Raw genomic sequence first — 19,124 nt, 5'->3', positions numbered from 1 at the left:
TTGCATTCATATAGTGTTATACGTCAATTACATCTCAATAAAGCTGGAAAAATAATTTAAAAAGAAAACCGAAAACATCTGAGTTAAGTAAAACAATAATCAAGGGTTCATTATACTAATAATTCTTCTGTTTCTTGAGCTGGATGGTGAATATAGATGTCTATTCTGTCTATCTAATTAGAATGCTGTCTACGTATCTCCCTATCTAATCGAATGCTACAACTGAATTATAAAGAAAAATAGCTAACATTAGAATGCCTACACTCTGACTCTCTACTTTAGAACCTATAACTTAAACTATCCATATGTAAGATTTTAAAAATGTAACCTTAAATTAAAGGAAAGAAAAATAAAAAGCTGCTTACAGATCAAAAAGAAAGAGACTAAGTGGAGGTTATTAGATCTGAGGATCAGGAGCTTACCTGTAACCATCAATAAATGGTTTCAGAAGAATGATCGGGCTTAGATTAGATTGGGCTAAGTATACATGAGAGCTCAGGAAATGATGGCCACAAATACTGATCAATAATAAAAGCAATCATAGTTATTACATTTATTGAATGTCTACTATCAGATATAATTTTGAGTATTTTTGAACACACTGCTTTAACTCTTTAATGTATTAACTCTTAAAACACAGAGCTTTAACTCTTTAATGTAAACATGCTTCTCATTTTACCACTGAAGATCTGAGACTCGGGTTACTAAGGTATCTTGTCCAAGTATTGCAAATTCTATAATCCATGCTTGAGAAAAAGACACATAGCCTATGATTTCAAATGAAACCTTATTTTCTAAGATTTACCTCTATTTTTGACAACTCAATTTTCTGATATTCTTCCTTTTATTTCCAAAACTTTTCTTAACCATTAGATTTTTGTATCAGGTGTAACAAGCAGCCTCTGAGAGGACTCCCAAAGATTCCTGCTTCCTGGTAATAATGCTCTTGTGCAACCCCTCCCAAATAAAATAGAGCTGACCTGTATAACCAATAGATCATTGCATAAATGACAGAGTACTGCTTCTAAGGCTACGTCATAAAAGACACTGATTTTCATTTTGTTCTCTCTTGGATCACCTAATCTGGGAGAAGCCAGTCATAAAAAAAATCAGAAGCAGCCTTATAGAGAGTTCTGAGTGGTAAAGAACTGAGGGCCTCCTGGGAAATAAAAAAAAAAAACCACACACACACAAATTTGCATACCATCTGAGTGAGCTATCCTAGAATTGGATCCTCCAGTCCCAGTCAAGTCTTGAGATGACTGCAGGCCCAGCTGACATCTTAACTGCAACTGCGTACAATACCCTGAGCCAGAACACCCAGTCAAGCTGCTTCCAAATCTTGACACACAGAAACAGCATGAGATAAATGTTTATTATTGTTTTAAGCTACTAAGTTTGGCGGTAATTCGTTATATAGCAATAGATAATTAATATGTAAGGTAGATTTGAAAAATATCATTATGTCACAAAATGTACATGTTATTAGATAATAACCAACATCTACTGCTCCTCTTGATCAAATTAGCTAAGATTCTTATTCCTATAAGTATACAAAATTATGGAAAGGAAAATTATGACAATTTGAAGTGATATACTTAGCAATAATAAACAAAATTGCATTCCCATGTCAAAGCCACCAACATTGTAATTTAACTTAAACTGAATGCCCTTGGGAAGTCATGCAGCCACACTTCTAAGCTGGAGCAGGTCTGACAGAATAAATCAGCATCTTCCTTGTCTAAGGATACTATTCTGATGATAAAATAAAGCTGATAACAAATACTCTCTTCTAACTAATTAAATCTATATGGCTCATTCTTACATTTATTGTGATAACAGCGTAAATTCTGAGGGCAGAGAGCAATCTCACGTTAATTTTTATAGCACTGTACAAATTTAAAACGTATTGGTAAACTTCACAGACTTTGTAACACAAAACCTTAACCTAAATGTCCAAAATCAGCACATCAGTTAATTTTTTACACTTTCAGCTATTGTTACTTTTACTGAATTCTTTTATAGCAGTTCCAGTTTCATGAAATATCAAAACGCAAAGTCCTTTCTTATTTTTCCCAATTTTCATTATCTTTTGTTTCTACACAAAATTCAAACCATTTTTATTTACTAGTCACAAGATAAGCTCTTAATGCTTTTGGCTTCCAGCTCTTTTTAACATATAAGTTTTATACAGGTTGGTAAAACATGTTGGATTTTGCCAAAAAATAACAATTATCACAACACAAAATTCTCACTTTTGCTCTTAAGTAACAGTTTACCAGTTTATCTGAACAAAAACAAAAAGGAACCCAAAAGCTCTGCAATGGTGTTTCCTATGTCTATACAAATGGTTTCTTCTTTCTTTTTTTTTTTTGAAAGAAATCTCTACACCCAACATGGGGCTTGAACTTACAATCCTTAGATCAAAGAGTTGCATGTTCTTCCAACTGAGCCAGCCAGTGGCCCCAAAAATGGTTTCTGATCGATGGGTGTTAGACCACATCACAGCTCCAATTTCAGTATCACAAAACCTTAATAAACTAGATATTCTCTGTAGGCTAAATAATGTTTTCTACAAAAATACTACTTGTCAAAATGCATGAAGATATTTGTACTTAATAAAATACTACCATATCTCATTGAATCTAAGACATCATCAACTGTCAAGGCACACCATTATTTTATGAATCATTAAGAAAGAAAAACATTACCAATTAAACTATGACATCTACGAGACAAATCCCTATTTCAAAGGTATTGGAATGTGGAAGAGGGGAGTGTGCATCTTAGAATCTATGAAATACAGTAATTCATTTTGTCAGAAGGTAGTTTCTCAAGGAACGGATTCTAAAAGTCCAGCTACCATCATTTCCTTTCCAAGAAATTTCATGACACTGAAAGAGAGTCTTATTGGATTAAGCACTAACACCCTAAAATAAAATGTCTGTTAAATGAATGAATAACAGTTACTCCAGTGGCTTATTTTTAATAATGACAGAAATTAACAGCCATACTTTACTGAAGAGTATTTTCACCCCTTGCTGGCACTTTCATATATTATTACATCTAATTCTCACAATAAGCCTGAAAAGTAAATAGTATCCCCATTTTACACACAGGAAAACTGAGGTTCAGAGAAATAACTTTGTGAACATCTCACAGTCAGTAAATGAGGGAAATGCAATTAAAGCCAAAAATTTAGATAAAATTAAAGCTACTTTCTCTACTGCCTTCATATATGAACAGATCTCATATATCCTCAAAGAACCTTTTAAAGCTTTATCCTACTTGTTCCTAAAGGTTCTATCTTATTTTCCTCACTGTTAGTAGCCACATTTCTGAAATGAAAATTACACACATGTTGTATCATTGACTTTAACTTCTTAAAACCTGGAAGTCAGTTTGCAAAAGACAATTTATGTTCAGAATCCACCAATAAGCTCCTTTTGTCATATCCAAGGCCTATCCTTTATTCTCATTCTCACTGACCTGTCTACACAGCACATCACTGCTAGTAATCCATTTATCTTTACAACTCTTGACTCTTGTGACAATATATTTTCCAAGACTTCCTCTATTTGCATCTCTACTTTTCTGCCTTACACACTTTCCCTTAGTGAGTTCTTTAATTACTATCTCAATTATGATAATCTGTTGATACAGTTTTTCAAATTCTAGCTCCTTCTCTACATATGAACATTTCACACACGAAATCAACATATTTAAGATCTAATTTCATGAGTTTACCATCCCCAAAAGTAGCTATTCTCTACCAGTTTCCCTAGGTTTAAACCTTTAGAGTGAATTCTTCCTTCCTTCACTACCTATAAAATGCATAAACACTGAAGCACCTACGTAACAAATCACTGTGCTAAGCACTAGAAAGTGATGCATTCAAAAATGTTTAATAGGGGACGCCTGGGTGACTCAGTCGGTTAAGTGTCCAACTCTTGATTTCAGCTCGGGTCATGATCTCAGGGTTGTGAGATCAAGCCTCGCACTGAGCTGTGGAGTCTGCTTGGGATTCTCATCCTCTCACTCTGCCCCTCCTCCCTCCCTCTCTTTAAAAAAAAAAAAAGGTTTGGGGCACCTGGGTGGTTCAGGTCATTAAGTGTCTGCCTTCGGCTCAGGTCATGATCCCAAGGTCCTGGGATCGAGCCCCACATTGGGCTCCCTGCTCTGTGGGAAGCCTGCTTCTCCCTCTCCCACTCCCCCTGCTTGTGTTCCCTCTTTTGCTGTGTCTCTGTCAAATAAATAAAATCTTTTAAAAAAATAAAATAAAAAATAAAAAAATAAAGTTTAATAGTATTACTTTATCTTTTACCAATGATATTTTTATTTAATTTCAAATATTAATGATAATAAAATGATCCAACTACTACAATACTGTGTATGTTTGCGTATTACATCATTTGGAAGGAAGATGTTAACTTTAATAGGATATTCTGTTTTAACAGGGCAGATTCCCAAAATATGCATTAAATTATTATTAATAATTACTGATACACTTAAAATTTTTAAATCATTGTAATTAAAGTTGTAAATAAACAATGGTTTATTAAGTGTTCCCTACATAAAACCCACCATGTTATATAATACTGTCTTTAAAATGAAAGAAAGGTCAAGGGAGAATTTTAAAATACTGTATTTGATAATTTCTTTTCCTAAAACATTTTTTTCTCTAATATTGTATGTTTATCAATCAATTCTAATAAGACTTCACAACAAAAGTGTGGAAGAAAAAAGGAAAAAGTTATCAACTTTCTTCCCAGGTTTTCATCTATCTCAAAAATCAAAGAAACTTTCAAAAATGTATAAATTAATATTTTTATTTCATCAGTAATTGTCAACACGTAGTAACATAAATTTTATGTTCTGTGAAATACCAGACTTTTTTAAAAAGGTAAAATTCTTGGGGCACCTGGGTGGCTCAGTCATTAAGCATCTGCCTTCGGCCCGGTCATAGTCCTGGGGTCCTGGGATCAAGCCCCACATTGGGCTCCCTGCTCCGCGGGAGGCCTGCTTCTCCCCCTCCCACTCACCCTGCTTGTGTTCCCTCTCTCACTGTTCTCTCTGTCAAATAAATAAATAAAATCTTTAAAAAAAAAAAGGTAAAATTCTTTCAGCTTCCATTTGTCCAATAATTGAATGAATAGTATCTAAGTTGTTTTCTTCCTAGTTACAGTTTCACTGACTCCCTTCCCCAAGTTGTCTCAAGAATAAATAAATCAACTAGCACCCTGCTCAACTGCTGGTTTCAAATCACTAGGGATAGATATGTAATAATGGCTAATACGTATACAACACTTACTACACATAGTATTATTACTTACTGTACATATGTACTGTCCTAAGTGCTTTCCAATTATTAATTCATTTCATTTCACATGATCCTCTAAAGTAGACATTATTGTACCCAATTTAAGGATGAGAAAATTTTAACACAGGAAGGCTAACTGACCTGCCCAGGCTCACAGGGTTATTATAATTTCAAATTCAGTGGTCTCTAAATCAATGTAATTTCTAATTTTTCCATCTATCAAGAACTGAACTTTTCAAAGTCCATGATACGAAGCGAACAAATTCTAGAGAAAACATTTTGTAGCCCTCTCTAGCAAATATCTAATGGCAGTATAATTTGAGATAGTTATATTTCAATACTCATATTTCAAATAAGTATATTTGACTCAAAAAGAAAGGTTTATCGTAATATGATGAACTCTGTGATAAGAAGTGGTGCCTTACCTGATTATCAATACCTTTGTTACCTGCTATTATGAAAACATTTGAAAAACAAAGGAAAGACTGTATCTCAATTTCATTATTGCCAACTGCATTTGAGTTTATTACATAAAAGGACTAAATCTGCAATCACTGACTAAACAATATAAGAAAACTCTAAATTGGTACCAAAGTAATTCATTTCTAGAGCTCTAGCCACACTCTGTGGGGACAAACATGAACTTTTCTTATTCCCCATTCACTCTTCAACCAGGCTCTTATGAATCTTTCTCAACCCTTAATGACACCCCAGGTAGATCTCATGGCCTTTGGTCACTTTCTGTTATTTAAAAAAAAAAAAAAAAAAAGTTGCTAAATATGGCAGACACTGCCAGATGCTGGCATATACACTCTACCTGACATACACACAGTAAGCATTAAGTAAATTTTATATGTTATTACTATCAAATTTAATCAAATCTAAGATGTCACTAACAGTAACATACATCATCATTTTTTGTGATTCTAAAAATGAAAAGCATGCCTGCCAATTAGTCTATGACACAGCATTAACTATAAGATGTATTCTGATTTCAATATTAAAATATGGGAAAAATACACACTAAAATTGATTAAATAAGCTATTGATTCAAACCCTCAATATTTTTGGCCATACTGTCTGGTTTTCCTGTCTTTGATCTTGTTCTCTCCAATGCATCCTCCAAGATCTAAATTATACATCTCACTTTGTACTGATCCCTCCCTACTAACTTCTTCTTTAAAATCCTTGATGGATTTTAAATCCTTCCCCAGAAAGGGTAAATGACCTGCCCAGGCTCACAGGGTTATTATAATTTCAAATTCAGTAGTCTCTAAATCAATGTAATTGATTTAGATCAATGTTTAAATTGAGCAAGGTACTTATCCCTTCACCCCTTGATCCCTCCTAGTCCCCCCTTCCAATCTTACCTCATCAGTTCTCCCGCCTATCTACTAAACCAGAGTTCATTAATATGCTTAGATATTTTCACCTATTTATGCCTTTGTTCAATATTACTCTATCTGCCTAGATTGCCCCCAGTGCCCTTTCTCCTCTTCACCATGTGATCAAACCCTACTCAATCTCTGGTACCCAGTTCAAATGCCACCTCTGTGAAAATTTCCAAGATAAATACTTTTGATCTCCAGAGCAAAATCAATTGGCATTCTTCAGTAACACAATCACAGTATACTATGATGAGGACACCACCCAAGTTATGAGCTCCTCGAAGACAGGCACTTATCTTTACATCTCTAGCCTCTTGCATGATCCTGACAGCGTTAACACCATGTTAAAAATCCAGGCTCTGAAACAAGACACACCTGTGTTTGAATTCCAGCTTTTACCACTCACTAGCTATGTGACCTTGGGCAACTTACGCAATCTAAGATTCAGTGTCTTCTTAAAACAAGGATAACAAAACCTGCCTTAGAGGATAAGGATTAAATGTAAAATGCCTGGCACATCAGAAACACTCAATAAACATTAGCTGGTAGTATTATCGTTATCCCTTTATCATTAAAAAAATTGAAGCATTCAGGAATACTTCATGAATTGATTTAATATATATTCTGATCCTCTCTACGTCCTGATTTGGCTTGGTAACATGTCAAAAGAAGTCTTAGGGGGAGGGAGAGTTACTCCTAATGTACAGGTAACAGATGTAACCTGAGTTAACATTCAAACACAGATATATTACAGAGGAAAGGCCAAATGATTTTTTAACTTTCCTGAGCCTTGCTCATTCCTATCTAACCCTTCAAGCTTTACCATAATTCCTCAGTCCTGTCTTCTCAACTAAGATAGGTTTCTACCTAGACAGGGCAATGACCAATTTTCTGTAGTTGAGTAAACAGTAGTATTTTAAAGGTGTGAGTCTCTTCATTTACTCAGTCTTTTAACTGATACACACAAGAATTATTTTAGGTTGATAATGTGATCTAATGGATTAGATTCAGATAAGTGTATTAATGCAGAGTATCTGAATAATCATTAGAACATTTAAATTCATACTGACTCTTACAAAGAAAATTCATTCTTAAAATTTAAAAGCAACAACAACAGCACACATTTACACAGCAGTGACAAGCCTCAGCAAGGTACAGCAGTGAGCAGGAAGGCAATATCCTTATTCCAGCCTCTCCTATCAGCTAGTTTTAAGACTCTGACCACATAATCTTGGCTTCTCTACCCTCAATTTATTCATCTATAAAACAGAGGGGTTGAAAGGTCTTTCTCAAATCTAAAACCAATTCTAGTATTAGAAATTAAATTTTCATTAGAAAATTGAAAATAATTAAAAACAAACAACTCACTCAAGCTATTTGGTCATACTTAAGAATACACATGTGAATTTCACCCCAATTTAAAAAAAATACAGGGCGCCTGGGTGGCTCAGATGGTTAAGAGAGGTTAAGTGACTTGCCTGAGGTCTCTCAGCTAGTAAATCGTGGAGGTGGAATATGAACTAGGCAGTCTGGTTTCAGAGTTTGTCCTCTGTATGCATATGAACCTACTAGCATATAAGGCAAAATAATAAGCAATAAAATGAAACAGGATTAATTGTGTTAACTCAGCCACTAACCACATCATGTAACCTTGAATCACTTAACCTCTCTAAACCTCATTTCCCATTAAAGTAAAAAAGGAATTGGGCTAAATAATCTCTGAGATTCCTTACAGGTCTAATTAACATTCCATGATCTATCATCTAGAAGCCAAACGCCACAACTTGGCATAGCAACAGCTATGCCCATTTTTATCTTCCTCTTTTTACTCTTATCACTAATATCTTACCTCTTTCATAAGATATTAGAGAGGAGTTGGTCCTCTATTTACCAACTCAACTGCCTATCTAATAATAGTTACATAGATTATCTTGAGGAAAATATAAATTAACTCTCACCTCCAGACCACACTCCACTACCTCCAAACCATGCAGACTGAGACTTTGGGCTAAAAACAGACCAGCCAATACTTCAGCAGGCGCTCAAGAACAGATCAGACCACATGTAACTGTATGTATGTACAAATGAATGAATTTATTGGTTTATTTTTCATAAAGCAATATGATGTAGGAATTAAGAGAAGCCACAATTAGCAGTATCAACATATCAATTACTCAATGGCCCTAACACTCAATTTCCCCAATCTATAAACAGAGCTAACAACCTATCTAAATGGCCTGCTCTAAAGAGAAAATGTTTTTAAAGTACTTACCACAATGCCTAACACTCTAAGCACTCAGAAAATCACAGTTGTTGTTACTGCTCCTGCTACCACCACTGTTGTTATTTACAATTCTGTATAAAAGCAAGAGCTCCAGGGGCGCCTGGGTGGCTCAGTCCTTAAGCGTCTGCCTTTGGCTCAGGTCATGATCCCAGGGGCCTGGGATCCAGCTCCGCATCGGGCTCCCTGCTCAGCGGGAAGCCTGCTTCTCCCTCTCCCACTTACCCTGCTTTGTGTTCCCTCTCTCGCTGTATCTCTCTCTGTCAAATAAATAAAATCTTAAAAAAAAAAAAAAAAAGCAAGAGCTCCAAATTATGACAGATTCTATTTCAAATTAGCCATGAACAAATTGATTAATCTCTCTAAAATGAAAATAATAAATCATCTATCTTGTGAAGATTAAAGGAGATTAACCTATGGAAAACAGCTGACACCGGGTTCCTAACTGCTCAATAAGTGTTTATTCCATTCTCCTTAATGACAAGCTGACCACATATCTACTAATTCGATTCAAAGAAAAGAGAATGGAATTGGGAATCCCAAGGAAGCCAACTCCACTTTTCCCAAATGAACATTCTTTGTAGTAGGGGAGATACCAGAGAATTCTCACCCAAGAGATTCCCTTATCCCTCTTTGTGCTCCTAAAACTAGAGAACTTTTTCTCAGGCCATCTCTGAACTTTCTGAAAGGAGTCCTATGCTCCATGGCAACAACTCTCAGAAACCCTTTCAGGGAGGGGCGCCTGGCTGGCTCAGTCAGAAGATGCAATTCTTGGGCGCCTGGCTGGCTCAGTTGGTTAAGCGACTTGCCTTCGGCTCACGTCATGATCCTGGAGTCCCTGGATCGAGTCCCGCATCGGGCTCCCTGCTCTGCAGGGAGTCTGCTTCTCCCTCTGACCCTCCCCCCTCTCATGTGCTCTCTCTCATTCTCTCGCTCTCAAATAAATAAATAAAATCTTTAAAAAAAAAAAAAGAAGATGCAATTCTTGATCTTGGAGTCGTGAGATCGAGCCCCACATTAGGTGTAGAGATTACTTAAATAAACTTAAAAAAATAGAAAGCCTTTCAGGGAGCCCAAAAGATCCAAACTCTCTTTTTTAATAATAATACAAAACTTCATTTGCTTTTTCACTCTTGTTCTTTGACAAGTAAACAGCATCTAGTAGGTATGCTTGCATACTCCTGTGTTTTAAGCATTTCTCAGTTTTAATTTCTAATACAGCATATATCAGTAGACACTGGAATCCTCAATAACTGTCAAGAGTTTCAAGTGGTCCCAAGACAAAAAGTTTAAGAACCACTGCTCTAAGATACAGAAAAAACCTCAAAAGCGCATGGATTACTCTGAATTACAACTTTACCAATTTACCCTAAATAAGTCACACAATAATCTAAAAACTTCCCACTTGCCTGAATAATTATATTTCAGCCCTTCAATCTTCAAAAAAATCACTTGTTCACTAATTCTTTATGAATAGTCAGTAACAGAACTAGGTCTAAGGACTTATAGCTCTTCATTCCTAGTCTACAGTCTTTCTAAATACTGCAGGTCATCCTCAACAAATAAGAGAAGACTATGTCTACTTAATCAACATGTTGTCCTCGAGAGACTATGGACTCCAAGAAACAAACTGAGGGTTTTAAAGGGGAGGGGGGTGAGGGGATGGGTTGGCCCAGTGATGGGTATTAAGGAGGGCACGTATTGCATGGAGCACTGGGTATTATACGCAAACAATGAATCATGGAACACTTCTTCAAAAACTAATGATGTACTGTATGGTGACTAACATAACATAATAAAAAAAAAAAACCACATTGTCCTCTTGTTACAGAGAATATACAGGTTAAGTTATGCTTACATCAGGTTAATTATACTTTCCTCTGACCTCTAATAAACAACTTTCTAAGAAATTTCTGATTAGTCCCTATAGATAAACCACACCTGTATGGTGATGGGAAGAAAGAGGTAACTAAATCTGTTCCTAAAAACAAATTAGATTTAGGAGCACCTGGGTAGCTCAGTCGGCTAAGCGTACGACTCTTGATTTCAACTCAGGTCATGATCTCAGGGTTGCGAGATCGAGTCCAACCCAGTGTTGAACTCCATGCTCAGCAGGGAGTCAGTTTGAGACTCTCTCCCTCTGCCCCTCCCCCCCCAAAATAAATTATTTTTAAAAAATAAAAACAAATTAGATTCAAAGGTGTATAATGTAAAAAGTTTAAAAAGCTAAGGAGAAAGTCTTCCACATCATTTACAAAGGGATCCAAATTTATAACAGTGTTTCAAGTCCTTAATCTGCAATCTTCCCTTTCCACACCATTTTTAACTCTGAAAACACTGCATTGACTGAAATATAAAACCAAAAACAAAACAAAAAAACAAAAAATACTATTTTTTTTCTATTTTTAAGGTAATGAAAGAGCTAGAATTTCCGCACAAATCAATCAGCCTACAGCAAATAATAGAATCCCTATAAATATTTGTTGGAATGAATAAATAATTTAAGGCATTTATTCATGAGCTTTGGCTTCTTTCAGCATTTATTAGGTAACAGGAATATGTGAAAAAGCAAATGACAACCCTAGTGAATTCCAACACTCTCTCAATCCCAAAGGCCAGTTCAATACCAGGCAACACCACAAACCAGCTTGGGTTAAGCTGCACAACTTGAGCAAAGTCTTCCAAACCTTTTTTTTATATCATATCCCTATCAAATACAAAAACAAAAGCTTACTATGGTTTTTTTTTTTTTTTTTAAAGATTTTATTTATTTACATGACAGAGAGAGACAGCCAGAACAGGAACACAAGCAGGGGGAGTGGGAGAGGGAGAAGCAGGCCTCCCACCGAGCAGGGAGAGCCCGACGCAGGACTCGATCCCAGGACCCCGGGACCACGACCCGAGCCGAAGGCAGACGCCCAACGACTGAGCCACCCAGGCACCCTGTACTTCTAGTATATGTGTATTTATTGATAAATAATATCCTCTACAACTGTGTACATTATAAAACAGAATTTTTTTTTTTTTTAAGATTTTATTTATTTTGAGAAAGAGAGAGAGTGCACGAGCAGAGGCAGAGGGAGAGAGAGAATCTCAAGCAGACTCCACGCTCGGTGCAGAGCCCAGCGTGGGGCTCAATCCCAGGGCCCTGAGATCATGACCTGAGCCAAAATCAAGAGCCAGATGCTTAACCAACTGAGCCACCCAGGCACCCCTAAAACAGAATTTTTAAATAGGTTCTAAAAGTTGAGACAATGACAAAATAAACAATTTTTATCTTTCACTTATAAATAGTACAAAAATACTTTTAATATAAGAAATCTCATCAATAACAATGCTTTCAGAAAACAACATAACTGAAATTCAAGCTTCATTATTTTTAAAACCTGAGTTTAGGGGCGCCTGGGTGGCTCAGTTGGTTAAGCGACTGCCTTCGGCTCAGGTCATGATCCTGGAGTCCCGGGATCGAGTCCCACATCAGGCTCCCTGCTCGGCGAGGAGCCTGCTTCTCTCTCTGACCCTCCCCCCTCTCATGTACCCTCCCTCATTCCCCCCCTCTAAAAAAAAAAAAAAAAAAATTTTTAAAAAAAAAAAAAAAAAAAAAAAACCTGAGTTTAACATTTTGTGATACAGTATTTCAAAGGTCTAGTTCAAACTTCAGGAATTAGTTGATTGTGAAACTTAATTATAATGGTTATAAACTGAAAAACAGACCTAACAAAGGCAGGATACTCTTAATGCTTAATATATGCTTAGGGTGAAGTTCATTGTGGATGACAGTGGATGTAAAATCTTATTTTTTTTTTTTTTGTAAAATCTTATTTCAAAGAATTATCTTAATTATTTTGAAATTTTTTTGGCAAACTTCTTGTCCAATCCATTAAAGAGTCATTGTTGGGGCGCCTGGGTGGCTCAGTCAGTTAGGTGTCTGCCTTCCACTCGGGTCATGATCTCAGGGTCCCGGGCTCGATCCCCACGTTGGGCTCCCTGCTCAACAGGAAGCCTGCTTCTCCTTCTCCCTCTGCTGCTCTCCCTGCTTGTGCTCTCTCTGTCTCTCAAGTAAATAAGTAAAATCTTTAAATAAATAAATAAATATAAAGTGTCATTGTTTTTATCTGTAATTTGGCTGACCAAAAACTAGAACTAGAATTGTCAGCTCTGCCATTTTTTTTTGTTCACATGTGCTTGCTTTAGTGTATTATTGTTGAGGTTTCTTTACAGGAGTCTTTTTTAAGTCTAAGTCACACTCATTTTATAAGAGTAACTTTAGTCAAAACTAGATAATATCCATAAATTCTACATACCTATAAACTAGATGAAGTGATATCTGCTGAAAGTGAACAAGTAAGAAAACTATTAGCAATCCTTCTCTTTTTCTCACAATACCTCCTAACAAGGTCATCAAATTGATCCATTTATTAAATATCAGTAAAATTTTATTTCTTCCTTGTCTTATGCATAAAAATGAATATAACTAACAGTTCTAATATTACCTTCTTTTATTCCATGGGAGTTTGGGGTACTCTCCTTTGGGGACTATGATACAAATATACTTAAAACCCCTAGCCAGCACAACTCAATCAGTCTCTCAAATGCTTTCCAGATTAGGACTGGATTTGAAGCCAGGACTAATTTTCCATGGTCACCACGGGTCAAATAAGATTCTTATGTTCTTCTGATCTGGGCCTTCACCCAAAAGCTGATCCAAAGCCAACCTTCAGGGATAGATGGACAAGTATAATCTTTCCAGATACTCACCCTAACCATACTTCATTATACAAATAAAATAAAGAATAGTAATGGGTTCCTCTTTTATACAACATTCATTTACTCATTTAAGAAACACTGGTAAATGCCAGGCATCTTATTTACAAGTGTTATCTTAAATATGTTATACTGTACTTTCACTTGCAGAAATGCCTGAAAGAAAAAGTGGTTTGTGCCCCATCGGGTGGCCAAACTGGAAATTTCAAACAAGTTCTAGCAAGACAAGTTAACCCTAACGAATCAACATAATACCTTTGGGAAATTGAAGCCTGCAACACAAGTGTTCTCATGGGATAGTTCTATAAATGAAAATCACAATAATGTCATGGCAATGTTTCCTTACACTTGAAAAAAAGGGATGTACAGTTTATACAGAATCTCTCCTTTTCCAAATCCTACAACAAAAAATTAATACAGGATTATCACTTTTTATGTATTTAAGTTAAATAAAAGTTTCATTGGGTCAGCTTTCCATTCAGATTAAAATCTCTTCAAAATTTTTCTGAAAGAACCTTAATGTAAAAAGATGCTATTAATAATAGTCCTAGAAAACAGAGAGGGAGGCAAACCACAAGAGACTCTTAACTATAGGGAACAAACTGAGGGTTGCTGGAGGGGAGGTGGGTAGGAGATGGGATAACTGGGTGATGGGCATTAAGGAGGGCATCTGAAGTAATGAGCACTGGGTGTTGTATGCAACTGATGAATCACTGAATTCTACTTCTGAAATTAATACTACAGTATATGTTAACTAAATTAAATTGAAATTAAAAAATTTTAAGTAATAATAAGCCCTAAATTTAAGTTCTGTCTTCTTCATATATCAAACATAATTAAACCATAAAAACATACAAAAATTTCAAGCTAGATGGATCCTTAGAAAATATAGCCCTGTGAGTTTAGAAACCATCAAGTCCAATTCTCTCACTTTACAAATGAAAAACCTAAAACCCAGAAAGAGGAAGTAATTTCATCACGGCCACACAGCTAGGGTGGCATGACTCCCAATGCTTATACTTCTATGCTCAAGAGACGAGCTATCTATAAATGATCCCGGACAAATAATTTAACCTCTCTGGACCTTTGTTTCCCTGTCTGAAAAAAACAAGAAGGTAGATAGTGTTTAAATTCCCTTGAAAATCCTGAAATTTAGATACCTCATTATTTTAGTATCTTACAAAACTACAGTATACACTGAAAAAAACCATTCCTAATTCCTGAGAAACCAAAGCAGCACAGGACCCTAGGGATGAAAACAAGTCAGCAGCCTAAGGCACCAAATATATTTGCTTGTTTTGCTAATATTCTGTAAAATATTAACACAGTCATACTAGTCTATGTGGTTGAAACTGGTCTGTTAATTTTGATTAATCAATTACAGAGCTCTAAAATTGCAATTACTGGTTCTAAATTTTTTTTAAAGTGTTCTCATAAAGATTTATTGATGTTCTATTTTCTATGCCAAGATTTATACTCAAATAGATTACTGGAAACAGGGATGGTCTCTGCTCATTTGTGTTTATTCTCTGTAAAAACTATTCACAAATGGGTCAAATAGATTTTCTTTATATGGTTTCTTATTGTTGCTTTCTTTTATGCTTTATTATTCTACCTATGAAGATTGAGTTTATGAACTCCACAATTTATTTTTTAATTAGAAACTCTAGTAGGGTATTGATTATATTAATAATTTTTAACAATATTAATAATTTTTAACATTCCAAAAACCAAAAACCATTAAAAATTAAACCAAAAGGGGTGCTTGGGTGGCTCAGTCATTAGGCATCTGCCTTCGGCTCAGGTCATAATCCCAGGGTCCTGGGATCAAGCCCTGCATCGGGCTCCCTGCTCAGTAGGAAGCCTGCTTCTCCCTCTGCCATTCCCCCTGCTTGTGTTCCCTCTTTCGCTGTGTCTCCCTCTGTCAAATAAATAAATAAAATCTTCAAAAAAAAAAAAAATTAAACCAAAAACCTACGAACCACGATGGAACTTGAAAAGTTCTGGCCCTATAGTCTTATAGAAAAGGAAAGAGCCCTGAAAAGGCAAAAAGATTGTCCCCAGGGTCTCATGGCTAATATATACAAGAACTAGCATTTATTGTGTGACCACGTATACACAATTATACAAATAATTATAGACGTAAAACAAAATTTTCAGTTTCTATCTAATGCTCTGCTTATTTCAAATAAAATTTAATGTAGTGAAATGACATAAAAACCAAAGAAGGTGAACAGTTCATAGTGGTTCACAGCACCAGAAAGCACCCTAGGCTACACATCAGGGGTAACATCCCAAAATTTCACCACCAGTGCTTGAAAAACAAACTCAAGTGTCTGTTCTACTAACAGTGTTTCAGGGCATGATCTTCATACATGAGCAACTACATGTTACTGCATTATAAGAAGGTTCTTTTCTCTAGCAACAGCAAATCTCTTTTAGGATGTCATTTTTCCCCAAAGTTTTTAAGTTGCCAAAATGCCTGGACTCTGAAAACTCCTATCTATGCCTCTTTAAGTATTTTTAAAGGAATAGCATCAGCTCTTGAGAAACAATATACAACAAATAAATAGTAAGACAAATAAATGTCTTTCATGGCTCCAATTCACAAAGAAAAGACCACCCCCTTTTTTTTTAAAGATTTATTTATTTGACAGAGAGAGACCCAGCGAGAGAGGGAACACAAGCAGGGGGAGTGGGAGGAGAAGCAGGCTTCCCGTGGAGCAGGGAGCCCGATACGGGGCTTGATCCCAGGACCCTAGGATCATGACCTGAGCCGAAGGCAGACGCTTAACGACTGAGCCACCCAGGCGCCCCGAAAAGTCCCCTTTTTTAATTTTATCTACCAAACAGTGAGTTTATCTGGGACAGGAGTCATGTAGTAGGGACTCTGCAGAATATAATTTCAATTATCCACAATAAATGAATTTTTTAAAAATAATTTATAATTGCCCCAGGAAAGATAATGCAGTCACTCTCCCTCTGTAACCAACCTAACCAATTAGTGTTAGTGTCTAAACGGAGTATGTGAATGAGAAGTCCCAGAATTAGTGTGGTTACTCCAGCCACAAAGCTGACATTACAAATCAAGAGGTAATTGAATTTTCAAACTAAATCTTATGCTTCCCTTCCAGCCCCAGATATTCCAAATTAATACAGTTCTATGAGACAGTTAAGTGCTATAATACTTAAAATGAATCACAGCATACAACCAGCCACTATTACTTTTGCCCAAATCAAGCATTCCATACTATATAACAAGTATAAGATGTTGCTTCAGCATGCTGTGTCCTATGCCTCTATGAAGAACTGGCAGTGGTGCTGAAAATTACTACTACAAGATGAAAGACCAATACCCTCCTTTCAATAAAAACCATCATCTGGACTCTAGCCAAGGTTTTAAAATTGACCAAATGTTATTAGAAACAATAAATCAAAAAAGTCCACAGGCTGAAAAGCTAGTGCCTTATTTCATTCTTACAAAATGTAGCCAAAAACACTATAAGAAAATTAAGTGACAAGAAAGCATTAATAATTCTGGGCGTTTCATTTCTGGCAATAATTAAATACTGCATTTTACAAGGTGAATTTATTTTACAATCTTCAAGGTTCTGTTTACCTATACCCCTTTCCCTGTCTTCTGCAATTATTACATCTGCTATATGAAAATTAAACTTTGTGCTATTGCCTAAACATCCTATCACTGAACTTAAATAGAAATTAAATAGAGAACTAAAATATTTTAATTCATAATATGTAGCTAACATATTTGTGTTCATATTGATTTTATACTCTTTGTTCCTGCACATACATAGATGTGAATTCCTGGAGGTTACAGATTAAGTCTTTCTCTATCCAGGAGCTGAATTGCCAGCTACTGAGAATAACCTATTGCAGTGCTTAAAGCTCTTCGGGTATCTTGCCTTCTGAATATATAAATGGGTTCATTATCTTTACTTTTCCCTATATTAATGTAAGGTTCCTTATCAGTACCTATTGAATACTCTCCAGGAGCTGTTATCACAGAAACGGGGGGGGGGGGGGGCGCGCAAGATATCTGTAATACACAGGTATGTTTTATAAAAGTACATTGTTTACAATACAGTAGTTTTCTCCCTAGCTAACAAAAATTTTAGGAGCGAAAACCTGAAAATTTTAATTATTGTCTTCTCTTCCCTTCTTCCTTTTTCCCCTGCACTCCATTCCAAAACAAGAGAGTCAAAACCTGAGATGTGATTACTTTGTATACTTCATGCAATCAGTAAGAAGACCAGTCACCGTCTTATCAAAACAGAATAGATGATTACAATACGTTTGCATACAGTAACCACTGCATATGTGATATACATTTAAATCAAGTTTCAACCCTGTTACAAAGCCTTTGTCAACACTGGGCAAGTGGGGAAAAGCGGAAGGGCTCTGTGGAATGAAGAAAATCACTAAAGGGGCTTATCTCGGAAGAGGATTCCTCGGTGAGAGGTGAGCAGAGAGAAACAAAACCTAACCTTGGCGAGGGGGCGCTCGCCCAGGGTGGGGACGAGAGGTTAGAGTGAGTGGGGAGGAGGGGATTAGCGCGGAACCGCCGCGACCCCGGGCTGCCCTCCTACCCCGACTCCCCAATCTGCGGCTCGCCCTCCCACCCCTATTCCCCAGCCCCGGCCGAGCGGTGCCCTCCCTCCCGACCCACCGCCTGCATATCCGTTACCCCGGCGGCAGCGGGGCTGCGGGGGAGGGGAAGGTCAGCGGGGCCCAGAGGGGGCCGGCCGGGGCGGGGATGCCGCAGTGGCTCCCCGCCGCACCGGGTCAAAGTCCGCCCAGGCGCGGGGAGGCAGCGGGAGCGGAAGGCGGCAGTGGAGGTCGGGACTGGGGAGATGGTGGCCCCTCCGAGTCCTCCCACACCCCGGCGGCCGCCGGTACCTCATACTGGATGTATTGCTTCCTCCACTCGGGAGTGATGTGCGCGGAGAGGTGCTCGGCGAACTTCATCCTGCCGTTTCCCCCTCACTCCCACTCGGGTCCAGCAGTTACAGGCGGCGGCGGCGGCGGCGGCGGCGGCGGCGGCAACAGCGACTCCGACTCCTCCCCACATGGGCCCCGGCGCGGCACGGCGCTGCGCTTCTCTCCTCCTCCGCCGCCGCCGAGGTCTCCTCAGAGCCGCCCTCCCGCCATCTTCCTCCTCCTCTCCATAGCCCCGCCCCGCCCCGCCCTCCAGACGTCATCCCCATGGTAACCGCCTACGCCGCACCGACGAAAGGGGCGGGGGAAGGGGCTGGGTTTGGGTACATTCCTCGAGGCTCCGCCCCTTCTGGGCCGAACATGCTGGAGGCACCTCCCCTGACCTCTTCCGTTTAACTCCCGTTGGCCTTACAGC

The 19,124-nt window shown here is 37.6% G+C and overlaps 1 protein-coding gene across 2 annotated transcripts in view; it reads right to left on the bottom strand.

Moving 5' to 3' along the window:
- Positions 1-18,873, bottom strand: part of XPR1 (xenotropic and polytropic retrovirus receptor 1) — a 249,464-nt gene extending 230,591 nt beyond the window's left edge. For both annotated transcript variants that reach the window (XM_021682766.2, XM_021682767.1), the window contains exon 1: positions 18,671-18,873. In XM_021682766.2, coding sequence (XP_021538441.1) covers positions 18,671-18,739 — 69 coding nt within the window. In that variant the 5' untranslated portion in view covers positions 18,740-18,873. The remainder of the gene's footprint in view (positions 1-18,670) is intronic.
- Positions 18,874-19,124: the final 251 nt, after the last annotated feature.

The sequence above is a fragment of the Neomonachus schauinslandi genome, chromosome 6 (genome assembly GCF_002201575.2).
Source record: "Neomonachus schauinslandi chromosome 6, ASM220157v2, whole genome shotgun sequence".
Taxonomy (NCBI): Eukaryota; Metazoa; Chordata; class Mammalia; order Carnivora; family Phocidae; genus Neomonachus; species Neomonachus schauinslandi.
The sequence above is the reverse complement of the archived record's forward strand: the minus strand, read 5'-3'. Positions and strand labels throughout refer to the sequence as shown.